This window comes from Nipponia nippon, unplaced genomic scaffold (assembly GCF_047370975.1).
Source record: "Nipponia nippon isolate SJK-2023a ecotype South Korea unplaced genomic scaffold, ASM4737097v1 scaffold_19, whole genome shotgun sequence".
In the NCBI taxonomy this organism is placed as follows: Eukaryota; Metazoa; Chordata; class Aves; order Pelecaniformes; family Threskiornithidae; genus Nipponia; species Nipponia nippon.
In genome coordinates this window covers 3105521-3128625 of record NW_028262335.1, presented here as the reverse complement: position 1 = coordinate 3128625, position 23105 = coordinate 3105521, and the positions used below count along the sequence as shown (strand labels likewise).

Here is a 23105-nt window from a genome sequence, read left to right as displayed (position 1 = left end):
CCCCACACGACTTCTGCCACTGAGGCATAACACTTTACAGGATATAGTCACTATTTTTCTACTCCCCCAGCTATGTTTCATTCTTTGCTCTCACTGAACCAGAGACAGCCTAAGCCTCTCTCAAGGCTGTGCAAATGACTGATAGGGTCAGACAGAAAGAACAGATTATGAAATGAAAACATAAGGGCTGCTTGTACTCTAGACCCTTTCCACCTCCTCCCTCAAACCACTGTGATTAAAAACCACACAAAGCTGCCTGGCAAAAAAAAAAGTGGGTGACCCATGCACTCATATCCTGGCAATTTGTGGGAATTGTCACAACACGCCCAGAACAAAAGAGACCAACTTACAACATCTCTGCATAGACTTAAACCTCATTTCATTACACCATTCGAGCACACACGCAAGTCCACTACCAATCAGCAAAGACACTTACATACAGGTATACACTTACCTTCTGTTTTGAAACAAATAGACCACATAATTAAGTGCTGCTTTAAACAGAAGGATTGTTAAATCAGAAACTTAGATTAACTCCTTTATTTTCACAAAACCTATTGACTTAACAGAATTACAATACAGTGAACTATAGTTTTATTAAAAACCCTTAATTTGGTACAGTTCAGAGGAAAACTGCTCCCTCATCTCTCTCGGGCTCCCTACCCTCTTCCCCAAGGGCATATTGGCTCTTCTGAAAGAATTCTGTTGATGCTTTAAATCAGAGGGCTCAGCAATGGCTCCCAGCCTTAATCTCTTTACTCAGCAACACGCTGTCCTCACTAGAAGGCAAGTTCCTGTCATGGTTGTCCTTAAGGAACAATTTCATCCCAAGATGACAATTAGTAAGACATTCCTAGCTTTTTCACTAACTTGTTTTGCATCTGTAGGCACATTTCTTTCCCTTTGTTGCACTTTGATACTGTGATAGAAGCTGATTTTATTAAATTCTTCATAGTTCAATAGATTTATCTAAAGAGTTTTTCTTTGAGGAACAGGCTGGAGCAGGAGAAATATGCTGGTATAAGAGAAACCATTCCTTATCGGGAAGAATAATAAAAATGTTAAAAAGTGTTGAAGTAGCCACTGGAACTTGGACATCTGCAATTCCTGAAAGCTCAAGAGCTCCAGTTCTATACCCAGAATAAGGTACAGTTTAAAGGAAGAAATTATTTAAATCAGCAAATAGCTTATCCTTCTTTAGAAAGGCTTATTCCTAAGCCTGAGACAAATTTGTTTATATGAATAATCATAAAAGTGAAAGGTCTTCAGAGTACCTTTGAAGAAAATTGAATGAAATCCTAAAATACCTTCTTTTTGTTCCAGATGAGAATTTGTTAACATTAAAAAGTCAGTTTGTTCCAGTTTGTCTTTCATAGTGTACTACACTCATCTTTTGTTCTGAAAATACCTACAGAATTCCAAATGTTCCATTTTGATAAGGTAAAAAATGATTTGTTTTGATTTTTCAAAATACATTTCATTAAAACTGACATACTCCCCCAGCAAATTTCAGTTTCATATGAGTGGCATTTCCCAATAAGCAAACATTCTTTTAAACAAATCTGAAGCAGCATTATTGAGGAATAATTAATCCCAGATTTTAAGATTCAAGACATGCTGACAGTTAGTATATGGGAATATTTATTTTACTGTTTCTAAAGACAATAAGCCAATATTGCCTGTTGTTTCTTTGCATTAGCATAGACTGTTTTCATCCTACTCTCCTAGTGATCTTCAATACAAAGGACACAATTATAGCACCATAATTTATATCTATAGCTAACAAATTCCTTTGGCACCTATCACTTTCAAAAGCCAAGCCCTATGGAAGGTGTTGCATTTCCCACCTGCATCCGTCTTCACATCACTCTATCACTGCTTACGTTCAGACTTGCTTTACTCCTTTACAGCTCAAAGTGTTGTGGGGTCTTAATGACAGCTCTCTCACACATTCACTGAGCAAAATAACCTAGCCATGTCTTAGGTTTTGTTTTGTTGTTTGGGTTTTTTTTGTTTGTTTGTTTTTGAAAAGATAAAACCTCTCCCACAAGTCTGCCCCACTCTTCTGCAGAGGTTACCTCCTCCACAACTGTCAGCAGAAAGGAAACATCCATGCTTCTGCGGCTATGCTTCAGAGTCTGGTGTCCTCGCGCTGCAGGACTTCAAGGTACAGAAACGGAGGGAGAAGGTCACGTACTTCCTCCGCTCAGCTACGGGGCACACTTGTGCAGTTAGTTCACATGCGAGCACTGATTAAAACTCATCACATTCCTAAACAGATGTAAATCAGCAGATTATTACTTGCTCAAGACAAGGGAAGATTCAGAAAAGGATTAATATATCTAAATCATTGCTCCCCAAGTCCTGCTTCAGCCCCAGTTCCTGTCTAACAACCATTATTTGTGAGAAAAAGTATCTGTCACAGATGGTGGTAGAGTGTTAATCTAGTCTTGCATACATGCCATGCAATGCTGATGTGCAGAAACATATACAAGAAAAAAGTAAGCAGTCTTGTACAGACCATTGTACAGCTGTACTACTAATAGTTACATACAAAACCAAAAAATCCTCTATCTTGGTAGGGCGATATTAGCACACTGAGGCCAGCAAGCCCGTGGGCAGAAGTAAATGCTGGAGTACAGCTAGGGTGTCACTTGAGGACACAAGCTGAGAGAGACTTGGACGTGCAGAAAAATTCAGACAGTATTTACTGCAGAATTAAATAACCTGTCCTAAAACTATTTCAGTATGCCTAAATGAACATTCACTACCACACTTGCTCAGATAAACATGGGGGCTCACTTTGAAATGAAAAACACATCAGTTCACTGCTGGAAATAACAGGAAAAATGTCCTTAGTGTTGTTCCTTAAATATTTTTAGGGACAGCTTGCAGACAGGAGGGAACTCCCTGAACACCTCGCTCTGCCTAAACGCCCTTTCCCCCTTTGCTAAATAAGAGTCTTCTGAAAGCCACAACAGCTCCTGTAACTTTAAACCTGGGCTGAGATCATAATTTTAGTACTGACCAAACAGAGTGCAGAGGGCGGGCCTGGCTCTTCTTTGAGGACCACCTTAGGCATGCTCCCACCCCTTGGCTAAAGAAAATAATGCCGACTCCCCTCAGTTCTCTTTAGCTGCATAGTTATGATCTGGGAAAACCTTCCCCCTTTAGACTACAGCAGTTAAAGGAATATTTGGAATACCAAAGTTTTTTTTGCAGTTACTTCTGTTTATGATCTCAATTCTCCCCTGCCTCTAAATAATTAATCAGAACTTGAATCCATCTGGTCTCAAGATTGGAAATCTATTCTCTAACCAGATCAAAGATGTTTATTAAAGTTCAATTCTTCATCTTCGTTCTAGGGAGCGTGCCTTTCATAGCACTTGCTGAAGAAGGTAAGAAGAAACTTCGGTTAAAATTATTTCCAGTCATTTCCTGTAATTTAACAGTTTGTGTGCTTAATCATAGGCAATATAGTTGCTCTGTCCTGTTTATAAAACTTTCTTTTGAACTCTTAAGCTACTGCTGGGCATCTACTATGGCTGTAATGAGGAAAGGCAGACATCAAAAGTTTTCAGATGGGCTGAGTTATGCTCCGTTAGAAATGAATTTTCTGTGTGTGTCTGTAAGGGGAGCAGAACAGCGCAAGCAGCCAGGGAAGGCGTTACATCAACAGCCCTTGGAAATGTCTTCAGTTTCACTGTAATACATGCAAAGGAGACTGCAAGCAACAATTTAGTTGTAACTGGCATTTAGGTCATGAAACTCTCCATGAAAGTACCGTGTAAATCTTTCCATTCAAGAGTTTAGCTTCTGTACTTAGAGGCATTACAACAGCTTAGAATTTGAGCCTTATGCAGGGTTTTGCTAATACTAACTTAACCATTAGCAATATATGCAAGTTAGGGAAACTAAAACAGGAAGAATTATTACCTAAGACAGATTGGAAAAGTGTTATGTATCTACTCAGAAAAAGTTTATTTGGCAAACAATTTCTTTTGAATTTTATAAGAAAAATACAGTATACACTTTTAGGTAAGACAGATGTTTAAGTCTTTTTACAGCTACAGGAGAAGAGTCTGATTTATTAACAGTAAATCACGATTACCCTGAGCAGTAGTTGATTCGGGAACATCACATTCAAATTCAGTCTTTCTGCACAGTATTTGACTCATTAGGAATGACTCGGTGATCAGGCAATGTGCCTAATGTATGATGTATGTGCAAACAGAAAGTATGGCTGTAGTAGTGAAGTACAGCTACCATTGCTACGGAACACATTCCGAGTACTAGCGCTCTGAGAACAATAACCTGAAACTCAACCCAGCAGTCTTCCAAGCATAAACCTACTTGTCCGACTTGGATTTGGGGACCCTAACTGAAACATATGACCTGATTTTGGCCTGGTGACAGTCAGTATCATTCTGCTAGAAATAATGGAGCTATATTAATATACGGTACGCATGGATGTTGGCTTGAAAGTTCTAATGGGAATTCCTGGTGTTCTGTATGTCAGAATAAGAGGCTGAAAGTTTGGAGTTATGCTTAAGAACTTCATAGAAAATCTAAAATCAACAGATACTAGGCAAGTCTCAAATATTGCTGTCTAGGTTTTCTCCGAGATAAGCACTTATGGCTCACCCGGCTAGCTTACCCTTAAAAAGCATCGATATTCAATGCACCAAAGTTTAAAGCCATTATAAATGAGGCAAAATGTGCCATTTTCTAGAATTAGCTTAAGCAGTTTCTAGCATACCAGAATTAGAAGAAAAAAGGTCTCTCATCTTAGGCTTTTGGGGAATTTTTAAGCATATTTTCCTCTTAACTCCAAGAAGGAATCCAGCAATGATCAGGCTGAAACCCTACCAACCAGACAAATATCAGAATTTTTCCTGCTTGCAAGATTCTACCTCTTTTATTACCAGTACAGTTTGCATTGAACTCTGCAGTTAGATCTAGAACATGGTTTACAGTATTGAAGGCTTTCTGCATCTGTTTAGGTTTTATGACTTTTTCTTCACATGGGGCCAATCATTTAGGATAACTTCCAACGGATACACCAGGAAAACAGACTCCAGCTATAAATAAGCAAGTCTCAAATATTTAGCATGTATATCACCGGTGTTTACTGATAGCTATGAGCAATTACAAGTTAGAACATACTTAAAATGACAATGCGATCTTTGGCAATCTGTGACTGCGCTGACAATGAAGACAGAATTTTTTTGGCTTGTATAGTACTAGGTGGAGTGTGTACATTCAGATACCCGAACCCCTGGAGTAGACAATTTGGCCTGAGGGTTTTAAAGGAAAAAAAGTCTCCTTATCATATTCTGATACCTCTTAACCGTGATCAGGCCATAAATAAATCTGCAGCTACCCTTTCGTTATAGTCAGGCACTCCATTTTCTGGATTGAGACTGAATCAGGAAAAGCAGGTTTGTTTCAATCAGAAAGCGTATTTCCAAAAGGATTATTATTGGTTCCAAATTCCTCCTTGATTTGCCAAATAAATTTAATTCAGCTTTGATCCTAGTCGTAAACATAGCATTTTTTCCCCCTTCCAGGCAGTGATCCACAATTTGAGTAGTTTCATTAGTATCTGCTGGCTTTGCATTGCTGCAACTTCATAAAAAAGCCAGAGGCGCAGAAACCATTTCAGGACAACTGTGAATCGGAATCGGGACTGAAAAACAGCAGTTACCACTGACCCAATACAGTACTATCAGCCAACCTATGATCAACAGATCAGTGAAAACCTATGAATCTTAAGGGAGAAGTCAGAAAGGCTTAATCATTCTTTGCTCATAAAGAACGTGCAAATTACATCTAACACCAGTCAGTTAAAAAAAAAAAATGAAGATTTTTGTTAGAATTTCCTGGATTTGTGCTATTCTTTAACAGGAATTTTTTGGTCCCATCAGCAACGTGGTTTCCAAAAGAAACTATAAAAGCTTCTTTAATTGGGTCACATGAAGCAAGCCATAACAAAGCCGTAAAAGCATAAAATACAATAGTGATGTGGAAGCAGAGAAGATAATTAACTTATTAATTAATTTCACTCTTCATATGTGAACTTCCAAATAAAATTAATGGCAGAAATTAGCAAAAAATGTAGGAAGAAAACCTACTAACAAATCTTACATCACTGTCTACTTAAAACACATTCACACACGCTCTATTTGTGTTATCTATTCATGGTTTAAATCCTGACTGAAACAGCCAAGTAGTTTGTCTTTCTTACAACCAAGGACAGCCCTGAGCACTATACAAGCTGATGAATTTTTAGACTAAAGCATTTCCTATTGAATGATTAGCAGATGTATATTTGTCCTTCTGCGATCCTGTTCAGCATAAAAAAAAACACTCAGGCAAATCTTAGCACACAGGATCAGACCAAATGAATCAAAATGGAAGTTGGCCTAAAATTTTTCTGGGCGCAGCATTAATCAAACAATTAAAAGCACAAGCATTCAAATGAGTGCCTTACAGAGGCAACACACTTCCTAATTTGAAACCTTTCCCATGGTACAAGCATCATCACAAAGGAGATCACTCTACTGGCTGTCACATAACATGAACAAAAATTAACATGATTGTTAAGCAAGTTACCACATGTCACTTGACCCGTATCAACTGTCCACATGCCTAATCTTACCTAGAGGCAAATACTAGATTATAACTCCTTATGCAAGTCTCAAAATTAAACAGGTTTATCCTAGGTCATGTTACTTCACATTTATTTTTGACTAAAGTAAGCATATGGACAGGATAATTCAGATGAAAAGTGTTTATATGGTAAGAAAGGAAATCAAAGTTTACAGTCAACCATGAAAGACTAAAAACTTTTTTTTGTCAAATCATAAAATCCAGAATTGACAAAATCATAAGAAAGGATTTTTCCAAAAGTATCTTTATTTACCCAAACTCCGTTGCCAGTTCAGTGGCAAAACTAAAAAATAAAGCCATGCAACTCTCAACTCTCCTGAAAAATCAAGTTCTGTAACTGCTGGTAGTATATAAAATGAACAACCAAGATGAACAGTGACACGTGACTCCAAAAGGGAGCCAGTTTTCTACTAAATAAGCATGACAAAACCTTTCACCCTCCATCTGACTGAATCATGAATGAGTGCACTTGCACGTGTCCCCATATATGCCTCTTGTAAACTACATTAGCATGATATGTATCTAGCTCTACATGTCCAATACCCAAGATTTAATTATCACAAAGGAGAAAAACATCTTACTGGATCTCAATTAGTGGGTCTGCAAATTAGTGAGTCTCTATTTTGCAGTGTCTTGGTAAGACACCAGCAGAGAACAGATAAAATTTGCTTTCTCCTCTTCACTGGGAAAGCAGACTTTCCCACCTGTATCTCAAAAGTTAGGTTTTGAATCCGTGTAGCTTTACAAGCAAAGGAATAGTCACATGTAAAAGCTCAAGTGGACCTTTCATTAACTCAGGCTGCACAGTGAAAACTGGAAACAGAGAAGCCAGATTCTCAGCTCCTGTAATTCAACAGATTCCACTGAACCCCTGCATTTACCCCAGATCTAGTACTTGTAAATCATCTGCAAAAATAAGCAGCTGAGAACCTAAAGACAAAAGAGCATTTTAATAGATAATAGAAAAAACAGTAAAGGAAGGATAGCCCACAGCATGCAGGCTGTTGGGCTCTGACAGAAGCATGCAGTGTTTCTTCCTTGTGTCATTTGAGGGAAGCCATACATACACACATACCACAGAAATGACTACTGTTTGCCCAGCTCTAACATATGGTCTGTCTCAGTTGCACGTTTGTTTTGTTGGTTTGTTTGCTTTTTGTCTGGATGCGGTCAGGGACTACAGGACAGAACCCAAATGCTGCCAGGTCCTACTATTCACTGCATCCCAGATCCATGCTGCAGACAGGCAGCCTCTGAAAAGGCCTCCTCCGATTTCTGCGTGCACATACCATACCCTCAATTTGAAATAATGCTGCAAAGCTCACATAGCTGTGTGTTGCACAACTTGCTACACAGCATTTAAAAAAGAAAGTAGGATTGGGAATATAGGTATGTTGGGATGTTGTAAAGAAAAACAAATGAGAAAAATAAGACACAAATTTACTATTGATTTCCAGCTCTGTCTCAGAAGCCTGGCCAAAGACTCAAAGGAAATAGAAACTGTGATGCTGTGCTCATTCTCATGTTGCTTTATGACTTCCTCATGTTTTTCCATCTTTGTATTTGTTGATTACAAACACTACAACATCCAGCATAAATTGCATCAGAATAATCCTTTGTGAGGGCACAATTTCACTGCATACACCATTTCAGGCAAACATACTCTCTTAGAAGGGCTTGAGTAGTATATGAGCTGCTGGTAAATCTGTAAAAGGGATACACTTAATTCCAAATGCATATTAAAATGTTTTTATGACTATGAAACCCATCCAAATATAAGCTAGTATGTTATTAGTTAGTATGAAACTCAGACTGAATATTTGAATGGATCTTGCTTGCTGTGTTGCAATCTAAAGCAGCTAGCCAAAAATCATTGTGTGAACAAAATTAAAGCCTAACCAGTTTCCAGTTATAGTGTTTAGCATGCATATTTCAAACAAATGAGTTATGAAATGATCATGCAAAGAGTTCTGCTGGCAGATACAAGGGGTTAGTAACCTTCATCAATGCAGCTGTGAAAGGGCATATGGCTACAGCCTCAGCATTTTGGGAAGGAAGTGATTCAGGGAAAAGATTAGTTTATTACTGTATCAGAGGTCATTTCTCAATTTCCTTTGCATTTGCACAGCCCAGTATTTGTACACAGATTGTCTGCTTTCTGCTGCACACCCTGTAAAGTTTGCTGATCCCTTACATGAAATTCTGTACTTTTCTCCTTGTCTTCGCTCCAACGCTCATTCCTTATCAGCCATGCAGTGATAAACACAGGACCATAATGCTGCAGTTTTAGGTGCCACTTACAGAATGATGCAAAAAAGAGACTCACACCTTGATCACAACTCATCTTGTTGCCCCAATCAAACCCTTACTGCTCAGAGAAAAGACAGACATTGCTAGTAAGACTGCAAACAGTTGCCACAGGGTCACGGGGCAGCAAATATCACTAAGAAAGTGGTTTTATTCCACATTCATGGGATAGCAACTCTGAGGTCAGTGTACTTACCAGACAAGAAATCAGAGACAGACACAGCAACATTATTAGAAGCATAAACCTTGGAAGACTCATCTCCAGTTCTGCAAGAAATATTTTAAAGGAATATCCCATGATACAGTTAAATAGTCTCTTCCTTCTTAATGCCCACAGCTCTGTGGCCAATTTTATCATACATGAGAAAGCTTAGTAAGTTACCACCTTTTCCTCTTGTGGTTTTGTTTCATAACTTTGCTTGTGGGTCATATACATATAGCAAGCACTTGAAGAGCAGTTATTTTTCTCTGTATCTGCCCAGTTAAAATATATTTTGGTTTGCTTTTCTGTGGGTATCCTACATATGGGCAATGTAGAATATTGTAACATTCAGAAGACATGTGATTTACTTCAGAAGCAGCCAAGTGGTTCTTTGCCACTTGGCATTGTAGATTTAAACTCTAGCTTTGTTCTTTTGGCTAAGCCAGCTACAGCAATAGAAACCATCTGTAATAGGGTGTGGTGACCAAAGGAAATGTTTCTGACAATTCAGCAAAATATTGTCATCATGAGCTACATGGAATACCTGAACAAAGTCAGTCACACACTAAATAAGGCTGAGCTAAATCCTTCCTTGTGCATCACGACCATTTTTCTACTGGCAGATACTTTCCAAAGTTCATGGCATTTTGTCATCCAGCTTCCTTCATTATATGAAGCAAAGCTGTCAGTTTTTGTATAAGGAAGCTGCATTAAGCACTTCAGGCTTTGGACAGACAGCACATACTTTCTCCTGAACAACAAAAAGTCTAGACACTTAAACGTATGCCAGGGCATTTCTTTATCATGGGATGATACATTACTCCAACTTCCAGAAAGAATTAACAGAAAAAGAAAATGCCAATGCTGTGGCCCCAAACAGGCTCAGGATACTGCAGATGTCATGAATTTTGCAGGAGCCACAGGTACAAAAAGAGAATCAGTTCTCATTAAGAAACTTCCTTGCCTTTCTCAAGTCTGAAAATTTTAACTGTCCAAAGGCTCAAAATCCAGAATCCACTATATTGTATTCTTCAAAACCTCAAATTCTCAAAGTCCAAAAAATTTTGTAGCCTGGATCTGGCAGTGTTGAACCATTTCACAAAAAAGAGGCACCTGTATGCTTTTTTTAAAATACCCCAAAATGCTTAAGCAATTATAGAAAAATAATGGAAAGCTACTTTCAGAGAAAAATAAGCTGATGAGGTAGGTTTTGGACCTGACTGTGGAATATGTTTAAATTGAGGATGAAGCCAAACAGACAAAATTGTATTCAAAAACTACAGAGCTGCTGCTGAGACATTATGTATTCAAAAGGCAGATACCTTATCAAATCATACATTATTGTTAAACTTCCACCACCATAAATAAAAGTTTCTACTGAACTACAACTGAATGAGATTCCAATAATGAGATGCTGACTTCAAGTCTCACGTTGCTCACAATCAAACTACAGTCTGAGAGTGAAGAACGCTTCCTCAGAAAGGGAATTCCTGTATCGGGACATAAATGCTGAGTAAAATATGGCCAAACCAGGGTGGCTCGCACACATGTACACACACAGTTCTTCAAGTACCACCACTTTGTCTGTAACAGTTCAGGAAGCAGATACTGAAAACAGTCAACTCCAGAGAGTTAGCTCAGTAATATCTTAAACAGAAGAGTGATATCTCCCAAGTGACCTGTCCCACTAAATTCTTTCCCTTGCTTTTCTAGAGAAGCATTTCACAAAGCACCTATCTAGCACAGTTGGATAGGATAGAATATATCAGTAAGATACAGATAAAAATAAACTTGAATTTTAAGATCCAAGCTTTTGTTTGACAGTTAATTTTTTTTTAAGCTGTTACAAATAACTGAGGCTGCTTTTTTTTTTTTTTAAACAGCAGCAGAGGGGCAATAAGCAATAAAGATTATTTCAGTTCTCACTAGAGAGAATCCTTTAAGGTTAGCCACTTTTACCTGCTGGTCTCTTATCACAGACATGGAAGCTCATTCTATTTTGAGGGCTTCCTATTTCAAGGACTAAGCTAAAATACAGGTTTGCAATTGCCTTTGCCCACTAGCATCTGGGTTTATTCAGACTGTTGGGAAAGAAACAAGATCCTACAACATTTTTCATCTTCAAAAGTATCTTTGTTGGTTTTGGAGATACCTGAAAGAAATGCTAATGAACAACAGTTTTACAACTCACTCTCCTTCCCAACACAACCACTGTGCTTTGAAAGCAACCCTAAGAGGTTTTTCTAGTAAACTGTCACTCCACGCATAACAATGAGTAGTGAGCTCATCTTCCCCTAAGTGGGTCATGGGATGCTTAACCATGGGATGCTTTTAAAGCAGTATTAAACTTTTAAAGACATCACATTTTCTCCTGGTGTGAGAAGTTGCAGCCTGATAGCAGCTGGGGACTTTGAACTGAAACGCACCCAGCTGGAACTTTGGCAGAAAGAGATGCAATGATTAATTCACATCTGCAGCAACATATAGCTGCAAACAGAAGAGGCCATAGGGCTAGCTGGAGACAATCATAGCACTGTGAGGCACTGTTTGTATTTACAGCCTCCTCTAAGATAATATTAAGAACATATGCAGAACCTCTGGTTAACCCTATGGCTCTTGCTACATTTGGCCCACATCAGACAAAACCCACAAATGACTAAAGCACATACACCCTTACAGCCCATTTACATTCTCTTTGATGTCAGCAGCATATGCACCTTGTACTGGGTACAGGGAAAGAAGTTTTATGTCCAGCAGTTTCTCTCAATTTCATTTAAATATTTTTGACTTTATTACTGCTTTCTCTGACAAAGAGTTGTCTGGCATCAACTGTTCCTTCCTGCAAATGCAGTACACTGATAACAAATTACCTCCCAGTTTTCCTTTTGGTAATAGTTCAGTAGTGTCTGCTTCACCACCACTCCAACCACCTCCACTGTCTGTCCAGAAAAACAAACCTGGAAATACGGACCAGGGGCCATTCTCCAGCAAACACAGGACCTCAGCTTGAATGCAGTATTATGCAGATTGGACAGGGCTGGGACAAGACCTCCACATCAATAGAAATCGGTTCAATCTGTGAGCTTTAGGAAGTTAATAGGGGAGCCATATTATGCTAGTTTCCCTTTATGGTTAAGGAAAGGCAGCACTTCCAAGGATGACCCAAATCTCAGGTGAGCTGAATTACCTTCTGGAAGTATTTATCTTTCCCTACAGACTATAAAAGAAGATAAGGACAAGCAGACACCTTATTTAGGCACCTTTATTAAGAACCTAAAATTAGACAAGATTAATCTGGGCCACCTCCTTTTGTCAGTCGCCGTACACTGAGGGCAAATGCACAGAAATACATTTTCTACATGTCACTCATTGCCAAGAATCTGCAATAACTTTACCACACAAAGAATGATTATTTCATGTTTGTGACATTCGCTAATTCTCTACATCTTTGTTCTGCGACACTGTTTCCTCTCCTGCCTTCACTATCAGGCAATTCTTCAGGGTTGAAAGCTACTGCCACGCCAAGTATAAGCAGCTTCTCTGAATAAGCTGCTTGTTAACATACAAAACCTATTTCACTTTCTACTTGAGGTTTTTCTCTGGTAATTGGTTTTCTCCATCTGTGCTTGTTTTGCAACTAGTGAATAAAGGATGTTTTTTCAGTTCCAACTGGGATTACAAGGTAAACTGATCCATACACAATTCATGTTGTTGAGCTCTATTGCTATTTCTTTCTTTACATTTAACATTTACATAGCATAATCCCAATATTGTACTTCAGAGACATTACTTTATAAGCAAAAAATAAGTATTATAAAAGTAGTGCCATATCTTAAAATGCCCTGACATTTAGAAGGTGACTAAATCAACACACCTAAAAGTCAAGCCCACTTTATGCTATCTCAACAGAAAATTTTCAAGGCTGCTCTCCTGGGATATTTCAATCAAAAATGACCAAAACATTATTTTCACCATCTAACTTCAAAATATGATTTACGCTGGCCTGTTATAGTCTTTCCATGGATTATAAGGCAATTTTGGGGAGACTGGCTGGCTTAATTAGCCACTATATTAGGCCTTATGCTGGCATAACATGGATATACTTTCTTCATCTGTTAGTGCCTAAAGTACTACTTGCACACCCTTTTGGCTCTGAAGTAGAAAGTGTATCTATATTCAGGCTTTTAAGGTATAAAAATATAAAATTCTATTTACTGGAATAAACATGGAATTAGAAATCTAAGTTTCGATCAGTGTTTAGTCTCTTGGCAATGGGACAAAGCTCTCAGTCTTACATTACTAGAGATGAATGAAATTTTTAGTTTGATTCAAAAATGAGTTTTGGGAGCAAGAAAAAATATTTGCAAATTTCCAGTAGAATTCAGATGACAGTTTCAAGCAAAAACAGAGATTATTTTTTTCCAATGTTAAATCATTCATCTTCTGTATAAAAATTTTTCTTTACAATGCCAGTGCTTTTTTTCCCCCCCTACTCATTTCAAAATTAAGCATTGGCTTTTTCATTTGAAAAACCATTTTTATTTTAAAATGGGCAGTTAAAGAAATGAACAAAAGTTAAATGGACCTCAGAATTAAAGAAAAATAATTTCCAAGTGATATATTTGCAGCTGATTCAGAGTGATTCTATCCTTTTTTCAGTTTTGACTGATATCGAGCAAAAGGCCCATTCTTTCTAATTTCAGTCACAGAACAAAAATTCTGTTTACTTGCCTCTATATCATATCACATACAACACAAGTAGGGTGCACTTAGGAGTATTAGTCTTTCATAAGAAATAATCTAACAATTCAGAACTAGTCTAGCAATTCAGAAGTAGTCTAACTTCAAATGCAGAAGAGATGAGAATGTTTTTAGGTCACTAAATAAAAACAGGTGAAATTAGTAGAAACAGTGTTAAGATTAATAAAACAAACAGGTCATGAATATTTCTCTTACATAAAATATTCAAATGGTACGGTAAATCCCTGTTATTTAAATAACTCATGTGAATAGCTGCCCTCCCCAAAGATATCACTACACAGCACTACCAATGTACCGCTTACTATTTACCAAATTACAGAGGTATCAAACTGTCTTGCAAAGGAAAAAAGGATTACGTATTCTCTGTTCATTATTAACCTATTAGCAGCTGACAATTGTTACCTTACATACATCATCGGCAAATGATGTGTGAGCATCCAGCCCCCTAAAAATTCTCTGCTTTTTGAAGAGCATGACCGTGGCTCTCATTCACATAACCTTCGTCTATCCTTGCAGTATTTCCTTGCAATAACTCAGCATTATGCTGAAAAAGTATAAACTGGATTTGAAAATGTTTGGACAAACTTTTGCTCTGGTTACAGAAATAAATAGAAATTAGATGCAAGGTTTGAATCCGGAAAAGAATTTTCCAGAAGCTGTAGGGTTTTTTCCCCTGAAGTTTTTGCACAGGACAATGTCTATTATTAGCTCTTTGCTTAAATTTAAACACTGGTATCTGGAATTAGCAGAACTCTTATGCCCCAGGCAACAGCATAACAAGCAGCCTCACCTAGCTTTATAATCATGGAGAATTAGAAACTCCCAAGAGATACCACAGTACATTAACATCATACTGTGTATGGCCCGAGTTTTATGAATCAGCATGAAACTTAATCAAATGATACCTATGTTTTCAACATTTTCTTGATACGGCCAAGTATCTTCACATATCCATATCTTTCGTGTTCTACTTGTTCCACCTCATATTTCCTACTGATGAAGTTTGACTGTATTTGTAAAGAAAAAGCATTGCATGGGCCAAAATTTAAATGTCTGTTATACTAAAGAGCACAGGTGACATATATAGGTCTAGAATAAAAACTGAGACCTTACATTGTTTCCTAAAAAATCATATTATGGCAAGTAAGGTTTGCAACTTTAGAAAAATCTGTGAATAGATTTGTGTAGGAATATTTTCTGAACTATAGCTACACCCATAAACATTCATGACAGTTTTAAAAATAAAGGTTGCAACTGGGACTGAGCTGAAAGATGGGAGAAAGCTCTTACTAGTTTAGAAAACAGAAGATGCTTGAAGTAATTTATCCAAATACATAAGTTAATGCTTAACTTGAAATCTGCAGTAGTTGCATCCATAGGGGGGGGATCTTTTCTTAAGAAAAAAATGTTTTCTTGGACAAAGTGTTTAGTAACCAATATGTTTCGAGGTTGTGCCAGGGTTAAGTGATGTGTACTGAAGCTCTTTGTGCTACAGCTTTGTACAAGATTATAGCAGAATTCAAAGTTAATCCAAAGACTTTTGCAAACCTAAATGTGCAGAGGCAGGGAGATTGAATGCTACATAGATCTCATGTTTAACAAAATTTAGATGTCAAAGTAGCCAGAACATATGACTACCAAGTAAAATCCCAACTCATTTTCTAAAATTTTATTCAGCAAGCTCAGTTCTAGAAGGAGAAGAAAGTGCAACAATTGATTTCAGAGACAGAAATGACACAGAATTTGAAGAATTACCAACCCTGGTGAGTATCAGTCTAAATAAAGGTTCCTTTAAGTTGCCCTGATTTCATATTCCTGGTAATGTCTTGTGGCTTAGATTTTGAATAATCATGATAAATTATAAAGAATAACCTTGAGTTCTAACATAAAGATCTAATGCCAATGCTTTTGCTTTGCAAGCAATCAGGTTGTAGGTAACAAAGTTGAAAATGTTTTTGGCAGTTCTGTACTGCAAAAAGCGTTCATAACCTGCTATTTACTGCCATTTGCCTCTTCTAATTCAGTACCTCTCCGTTAGCTTCAGTGAAACCAAACTGACAAACTAGTGTTAAAAACATGAAAAGAGGCAGGTCTGCAAAATTCTGCAGTCATCTCCTACACATTTTGTAGACCTGCTGAGAGGTCATCTGATTTAGAAAGCCTCTAGCAGGGAAGACAAATCAGCTTACTTTTTTTTCTTTTTTGGTCACTGTGCACAAGTCAAAGATGACAGGTAATAGCTAAAAAAAGCATCCACAGGGCACCTGACAGACCAAGAAATTTAAATGCTTATTTCACACATGTAGACGCAATGTACTGAGGTTTTCTTTTCCCTTCTTTTTCACCCCAATTCTTGTAGTTGCCTGCAAGACTAAATGTAACAAGTCCCTGGCTGTATGGAGAACTGATGACTACAGACAGTGCATCTGCCCCACATGAAGACAGTGTTAATTCTACTGGTTACAAAGATAACACAGAAAATGTTGATGGTAAAAAAAAATCTTTCATTTCTATTTTATTATATCAAAGTTCTACTGCCATCTACTAAATATCTGGAAAATTCAAATACCAAGTTTAAGGTGCTCTCAAAGGTAGCACTGCTGATTTTTGAAAGGGAAAAGTAAGATTTCTTAAAATTACTCCTTAGTAACCACTCAGCATCCTAACTTCATAACACGTGCTGACAAAAGGAATGAGTTAGCTGCACCACTTTGTTCACCAGTGCCTGCCTTGGGGGTAGAACTGGCAGTGCAGTAACTCTGAAGCCTTCACTTTCTTTTCAGATAAGTATAAAAAGGAAACAGCTCTCCAGAGCAAGAAAAAATTTTGACCAACTCAAAGATCCTCAAATGCAGAAAACGTAACTGTTACAACCTGGCTGCCCTCGATTTTTGCCAAGTTGTTTGCCTTAGCTTCCCTGGAGAGACAAATTACTGTCACGCACATACAAAGCAAACTGCACCCACATCCATACAGTAGTCAACAAGCCAGAGATCAGTGCAAAAGATTTTTATCAATCTGACCTGTTTACCATATGCCTGCTTAGCTGTCTTCCAGACAGCTTGCTGAGTACCTATGCTTTTGTGCCTGACAGCGTACAGAAGAACGTATGGGCACAAATAAAGGAGCACGTGCTTGATACAGCCTCTTTTGGACCAGGATTGTTCTTAGCAGTTGCCTCTTGTGCATACCAGTAAAAAGTAAGGAGAAAGTTATGAGAAGAGGTCTTTTTGTTTCCAGACCAACTTTTTGATCACTAAATGCAAATTTAGCATAGTGTCTAAATAAATGAAGAATGGTTTCTCCAATTTATGTGAACAGTAGTGGCTGTTGCCAACAGATTTTCAGAGTGCACTTTACCTCAAGTACAAACTCAAAAACCAGATCACAAATATTGGAAGTCTGTGAGGCTCACAAGTATGTCACATTCTCCTATCAGAATACACTAGCGATAAACTTCATTCACATGAGTGGCAGTTGGTCAGTCACATTTCAAGTCAGTTTGTTTTTAGCATATAGGCTTTGCTTCAAAACAGATAGTCAAATCAAATCTGGTGGTGGTTGTATTTCTACAAAGCCCTGTAGTATGGGTATTATTTACTACTTCTCCCCTAAGTAGCCTAAGCCAACTACCTCTAGACAACAGCCATAGAAACACTTCTCTTTCTTTGGCTAGCTTCTTTTTGAAGCTTCCATGTTCTACAGCAGTTTCATATCCCTCAATAAATCGGACACTCGTTTAAAAATTGTGCATGCTTTTATCTCTTTTCCCAGCCTGCTTGTCTCTGCTGAGAGTGTAGACCTCTTGTCTTGGCTCACCATTAAATAGAAGCAGTGTCTTGGCTCACCATTAAATAGAAGCAGTGTTTAGCAGCTTTGAATTTTAGATACAATTTTCAGACTTTTCCTGAACGATACACTAAAGATTTGGGATGACATACTTTTAATTCATTAAAAGTAGCATTTGTGTTTCATCTGTTTCTGATGGGGACTCAGCTACAAATTCAATTACAGAATTAGAGAAGTATACTAAACAGATTTTGTACAATCTTCCATACACAAAAAAACTACTTAAGGAACTTGAGGAACTTTTAAACTGACAAAAAGCCTTTATAAATAGACAAAGAATAGTTCAGCAAATATACTGAAAGCAAAGCAAAATTTTATCAGTATAAATCAATCTCAGACAATTAAAATCTGATTTCTGTCTTAATTATGATTATTTTATGCTGGTATATCCTAATTGATCTTAATGTGATCACACTTAAGTTTCACTAGTATATATTAGATCACAATCAGTCCCTTAGATTTTTAATTTCTTTTATTACTTCAGAGAGCTCTTTGCACACATTCTCTCAAGCTTTTCATTTGCTCACTTCCTATCAAGAGAACAATTTACTATGCAGCCCTCAAACCATTGTGATATAGTCAAAGTCTTCCTTGGATAGAGCATTATAAATTGGGATGCAAAACCCTGCACAAAGCAGAGAGTACTTAAGTAATTATTCTCTTTCTGGCTTTACAGGTGGACTGAGTAGGGAACCAGAGAACACTGAAAAAGGTATTAACCAGAAGAATTTCTTATAAAGACAAGGGAGAACTTAACTGCCAGGTGATACCCTTCTAGAAGCCACTAGCCATGCCCATGCTATTCTTAAATAAAAGTTTCAGGAGGAGCCACAACCTGCTCCTGATCTGCCTCCTCTGGTTCACCTGATTACTGTCTCCAGAGCCACATCTATAGGGAGCCCTCCAGCCCCAAGGCACACTTGCAGGCCTGCAGGCTACAAATAAGCCTGCTGAACTTCCCAAACCTACTTCAGAGTTCACAAGATAGAAGGAAATTTTCCCCAAGGAGTGCGATGCAGCAGAACAGTGTCAGTTCTATCAGTAGCCTCTTATCAGTGGTCTCTAGGAGAAACATGCTAACATGCCCGACTTCCTCTTTCAGGTGGTCTGGAAACAATTGCACTGGTTGGAATAATTATTGGAATCATAGTTGCAGTTGGAATCCTTGCAGGAATAATCATTGCTGTTGTAAGGAAGATGTCAGGCAGGTACTCGTAAGTAAATTGCTAATCAGGCTTTTCAAACAAGCATCATCCTCTGAGCAAGGTCACAGGAATCACTTTGGAAATTTCTAATGCTTCTATTTTGACAAAATAACCTATTTTCATGTTATACAGTGCCTATTGATTCAGCAAGAGCTGCCACTGTGATGTGGGTGATCTCAACCCCCTCACGTGCTTCAGAAAAATTTGCCAGATACTGCATGCATGCTGTTATAATGTTCATCAGGTGCATGGCTTTTGGATTGCTCTACTGCACAGAGGTAAAATTCACTACAGAGTATTATAGGACCAACTTCTAGAAGTGCTGGGTAACATGTGAACACTGACAAGTGATCTTTACCTTATTACTCTGGCCATTTGTGGAAGCTGTTTTGGTACCAACAAGATTCATTGGTGCCATGCAAATCTAAAGTGCTTTACAAACTCCAAAATAGTAAGAAAACCACCCTACATTTAATAAATACTATTCACCCAGCATTAGGAGAAAGCAAAATATGAACTGGGAAGAGAAATAAAGCAGTAACAGGAAAGACAAGGAGAGGAAGGAAGAAAGATCACGTAATTAACACATTTGGGTAACGATGAAGAACATGAACATGTCTGTCCTTCGTTTTACAGGCCCTGAAAATAGTTGAAACAAGCAACCATGCCATTCTACGCCAGAAAATACAAGTGCTTCTTATTTTATAAGAACTAAAGACTATTCCTGTATTGGTGTGAGAAGATGACCCATGGAGAATATGGTCAAAGAATTCCAGATCTATGGGGATCCCACACAACTCCAAGGACTCTCCCCCCACCCCTTACCCCCTGCCCCAGACTACAGAGTATGGAACACTTCATAGGATTTTTACTAACCAGGAGTTTACTAGAAGAAAGAAAAAGATTATGCAGTAAGAAAAAACCCAGCAGCAGTGAGATTTACATCTGAAATGTGATTTGCAGGTAATATATGCTAGCTCGATTTTTAAACGCTACCAAAGATTATTTCGCATTACATTTTGTGCATTTCTTTAAAAAAAGATATCCAGAATATTTTAAGTGGTTTTGGCTTGTTAAGTGCTTGTGGCATGTTTATCTACCAAATGATACATCAAAAAGGAAGAATTAGCTTCAGAGAGAACCAATTATTTACAAATTTAGAAAATACTAGATGTTGGAAGCTAAAATCTTTCCACTATTGATACAGATTTTCTGCTCTTGATACTTATGTTATTATGTGGCAAAATATGGTAGGCCCAGCTGGAACTGACCTACCAACTGAAAGCTTGCTCATCTGACTATTGCACCAGGAATTTCCTGTCTTCTCTTGTTACAGAGACATGCAGAGATTGAAATACACATCCTGAATTAAAGGGTGCTTGGAAAATACCCAATTTTGATGGGTCACTTTAACCAGCTACTCAGCATGCTTTAGAGCTGACATGTAGAAGCTTTTGAATTAGTGTATACAATTTTTTTTTCTTTATAACTGTCTCATTTTCTAACTGTATAGTTGGCTTGTTTGATAACATGTGTGCAACACCAGATCAGAACATGTTAGAGGTATAAGGCAACTTCGGACTTTACAGCTTTTCTATGGCATATTTAGTGCAGCAGTACCTAAATGCACAGAGTTCAGAGCAAAGGCTTTGTATGTCAAGTGGGTGCAATGCATCATGTTTTCTGATCTTTGAGGCACTTAAGTGTTCGGTGTAAAAATCATAATCCATATGGTCAATATTTGTTAAACATGTCAACTTACCTAGATTCGCTTTTCTGTTTCTTTTATGTGCCATGAACTATCATATCAATCTGGGGCTTTGGAAATAAAAATTATAATGTAAATTCTTATTTTACAATAATTGTTCTTTGTTTTCTTTAAAAAAAAAAAACTTATAAAATGTTTTAAGCTTCCCTCAATTTTCCTAAATTATTTTGCTACCTGTCTTGTCAGTGCAGTGTCTACAACCAACTCATTGAACACTGATAAATGAAACTATCATCAAAACTAAACATGCAAGAAGAAATAATTTAGAAGTCTTTTTAGTGCAGTTCTTAAGCTCCTGTAATGGGGCACTCAGTCTGTGATGACCAATGAGTAGAAAGCTTTATGTTCAGACTGGTCTATGCTGAGAAGAACTGCAGACTAGATCCAAAGCCTGTGATGTGCAGATACAGGTGTGCTTTTTTTTTGTCCCATCTATAAAAAGCAACTACTTTTCTGAAGGCTGAATTTAAACTTTTTGTTAATCTCAGAATTAAAGCATATTTGGATACAAGGTTTCAGTTTGCAGCTCACTGTCAGTAAATATAGTTGTCTCCAAACTGCTGAGCTACTCCTAGTAATACTTTACCTGGAACAGTCATTCTCTTCCTTAAAGGAAGACTCTAAACTAGTTTTCCCACAGGAAATGACTTATTTTTGAATAACTGTTCCCATCACATTACAAGCAGTATCCACAGGTAGGCAATTTATAATGAAATGGAAATATACCTTTACTTGTATACCTTGTTTTGAGAGTCTGCTCTGATAAAAGACAATCAAGGTTGTTACATGTAGAGGGACATTATGGAGTACATATGCACCCACCCAAGGATGCAGTTAACATTAAGGAATTTGCCATGTGTTTGGATTTAAGTACTAATCCCATGCAGTGAAACTTCAGATACCAGAGCATATGCATCCCAGAATTTCTTCACAGTAGTACAATACCATGGAATAATACATTCCTGTGTCACCTCCAGCATAATCTCATTTGGTTTATTTCTGCTTACACTCAAAAGCTGCATAAAACTAAAGCAAGGGGAAAATTAATGATACCACCGTACAAACTCATGTATGCACTATATAAAAATCTGTAACAAGTTTAAACCTAGCCTATATCTTAAGTCAGTTCTTTACTAATGCTAAGTTAGTATTGGGCATTTTTCAAGTACAAAATCCAAGGCCCAAAAGTGGGCTTGAAGTAGGTTGCAAAGTTTTTGCTGCCTTTATTGAAGCCGTGGGACCTCAGTTTAACTTATTTTTTAAAGGCATCTTTATTTAACTTAAGTGTCAGTAAATTTTTACCTATGACTTATTGTATTCTGCAGCATTACTCATGTAACAGTGTCACGCAGTTTACCCAATCAATTCTGAAATTTCTGGTATATTAGATCAGTTATCTTTCAAGAAAGCAAGTCTGCAGTCTCCTACAGATGAGGTCCCATCCCTGGAATACAATTCACACACACCTTAATACGCTTCCCAGTTCCTGTGACTCTGTTCCATTGAAGACATTTGTCTTGGCTAGAACGAGTTTAACTTTTCACACTAACATCCTTTGCCCCTGTACTTTTAGGTTAGAGGACTTAAAGGGGGCCAGACTACTTCAGGTATTTTGTTTCCAAGTGTCCATACATCCCACTGGTTTTTGAAAGAGAATTAGGACCAAGTTTCATGAATGACTGTTCTGTTTGCTTGTGTGACTTCTTGAATTAGCTAAAAATGCATGTAAACTCATATGAAAGCAGGAAGATTACAGCTTTTTCTTATTGTGGCAACATAAAAGAATAGTAATTTCTGTTACTCTAGATTTAACAATTTCTTGTCTGTACTGGAATCTACCCCGTAAGATGCACTTGATGTCTGACCAAACGCATGCCATATGGAATTATGAATTATTCAAGCATTTAGGGAATAGCACAGATGTCACCAGTTTCCTTCTGCACTAGCTCAGTTGCTGCTAACTTGCAAATACCACAAAATGAGAAAACCGTTCTTATGCCTGTTTTGAATATCAGTTAAGCCAGAAGTAACAAGACCCCATTTGAAAAATGCATAGCATTAGAGCGGACAACCTTTTGGGGAAGTTCTGAGTTTTCCTGGATCATGTACAGAACACCAGTTGAACAGCCTGCATTCTGCTCAAGTAAAGTGTGCTTTCCTCCTACTCCAGAATCTCTCACTAAGAGCAATTTTAACTTCATATACTAACTATTTAAGTTTCCTGGTCTTAACTGTGCCTTTATATTCTGCCCTCTAGTTTAAAGAAAGTTTTATTAACCTTAGGTGAAATCAACCCCTAACCTAATGGCCCATGCTCCACTGAAACATAATTTGGGGGGCT

General features: G+C 37.7%; 2 protein-coding genes across 7 annotated transcripts in view; one reads left to right on the top strand and one right to left on the bottom strand.

Moving 5' to 3' along the window:
• The window catches only part of LRRC38 (leucine rich repeat containing 38), a 68702-nt gene that overhangs the window by 32618 nt on the left and 12979 nt on the right, over nucleotides 1-23105 (bottom strand). The window lies entirely within an intron of this gene.
• Nucleotides 3111-21097, top strand: PDPN (podoplanin). Of its 6 annotated transcripts, none has more exons than XM_087755440.1 (6): nucleotides 3111-3398; nucleotides 15620-15705; nucleotides 16302-16431; nucleotides 18468-18503; nucleotides 18894-18995; nucleotides 19633-21097. In XM_087755440.1, the coding sequence occupies exons 1-6, from the start codon at nucleotides 3329-3331 to the stop codon at nucleotides 19647-19649; spliced, it is 441 nt and encodes a 146-aa protein (XP_087611566.1). In that variant the 5' UTR covers nucleotides 3111-3328; the 3' UTR covers nucleotides 19650-21097. The 6 variants fall into 6 exon arrangements, with proteins under 6 accessions (XP_087611566.1, XP_009459245.2, XP_087611567.1 ...); XM_009460970.2 differs by having other exon boundaries at nucleotides 18894-19005; nucleotides 19633-20899; XM_087755441.1 differs by having other exon boundaries at nucleotides 18894-18999; nucleotides 19633-20871.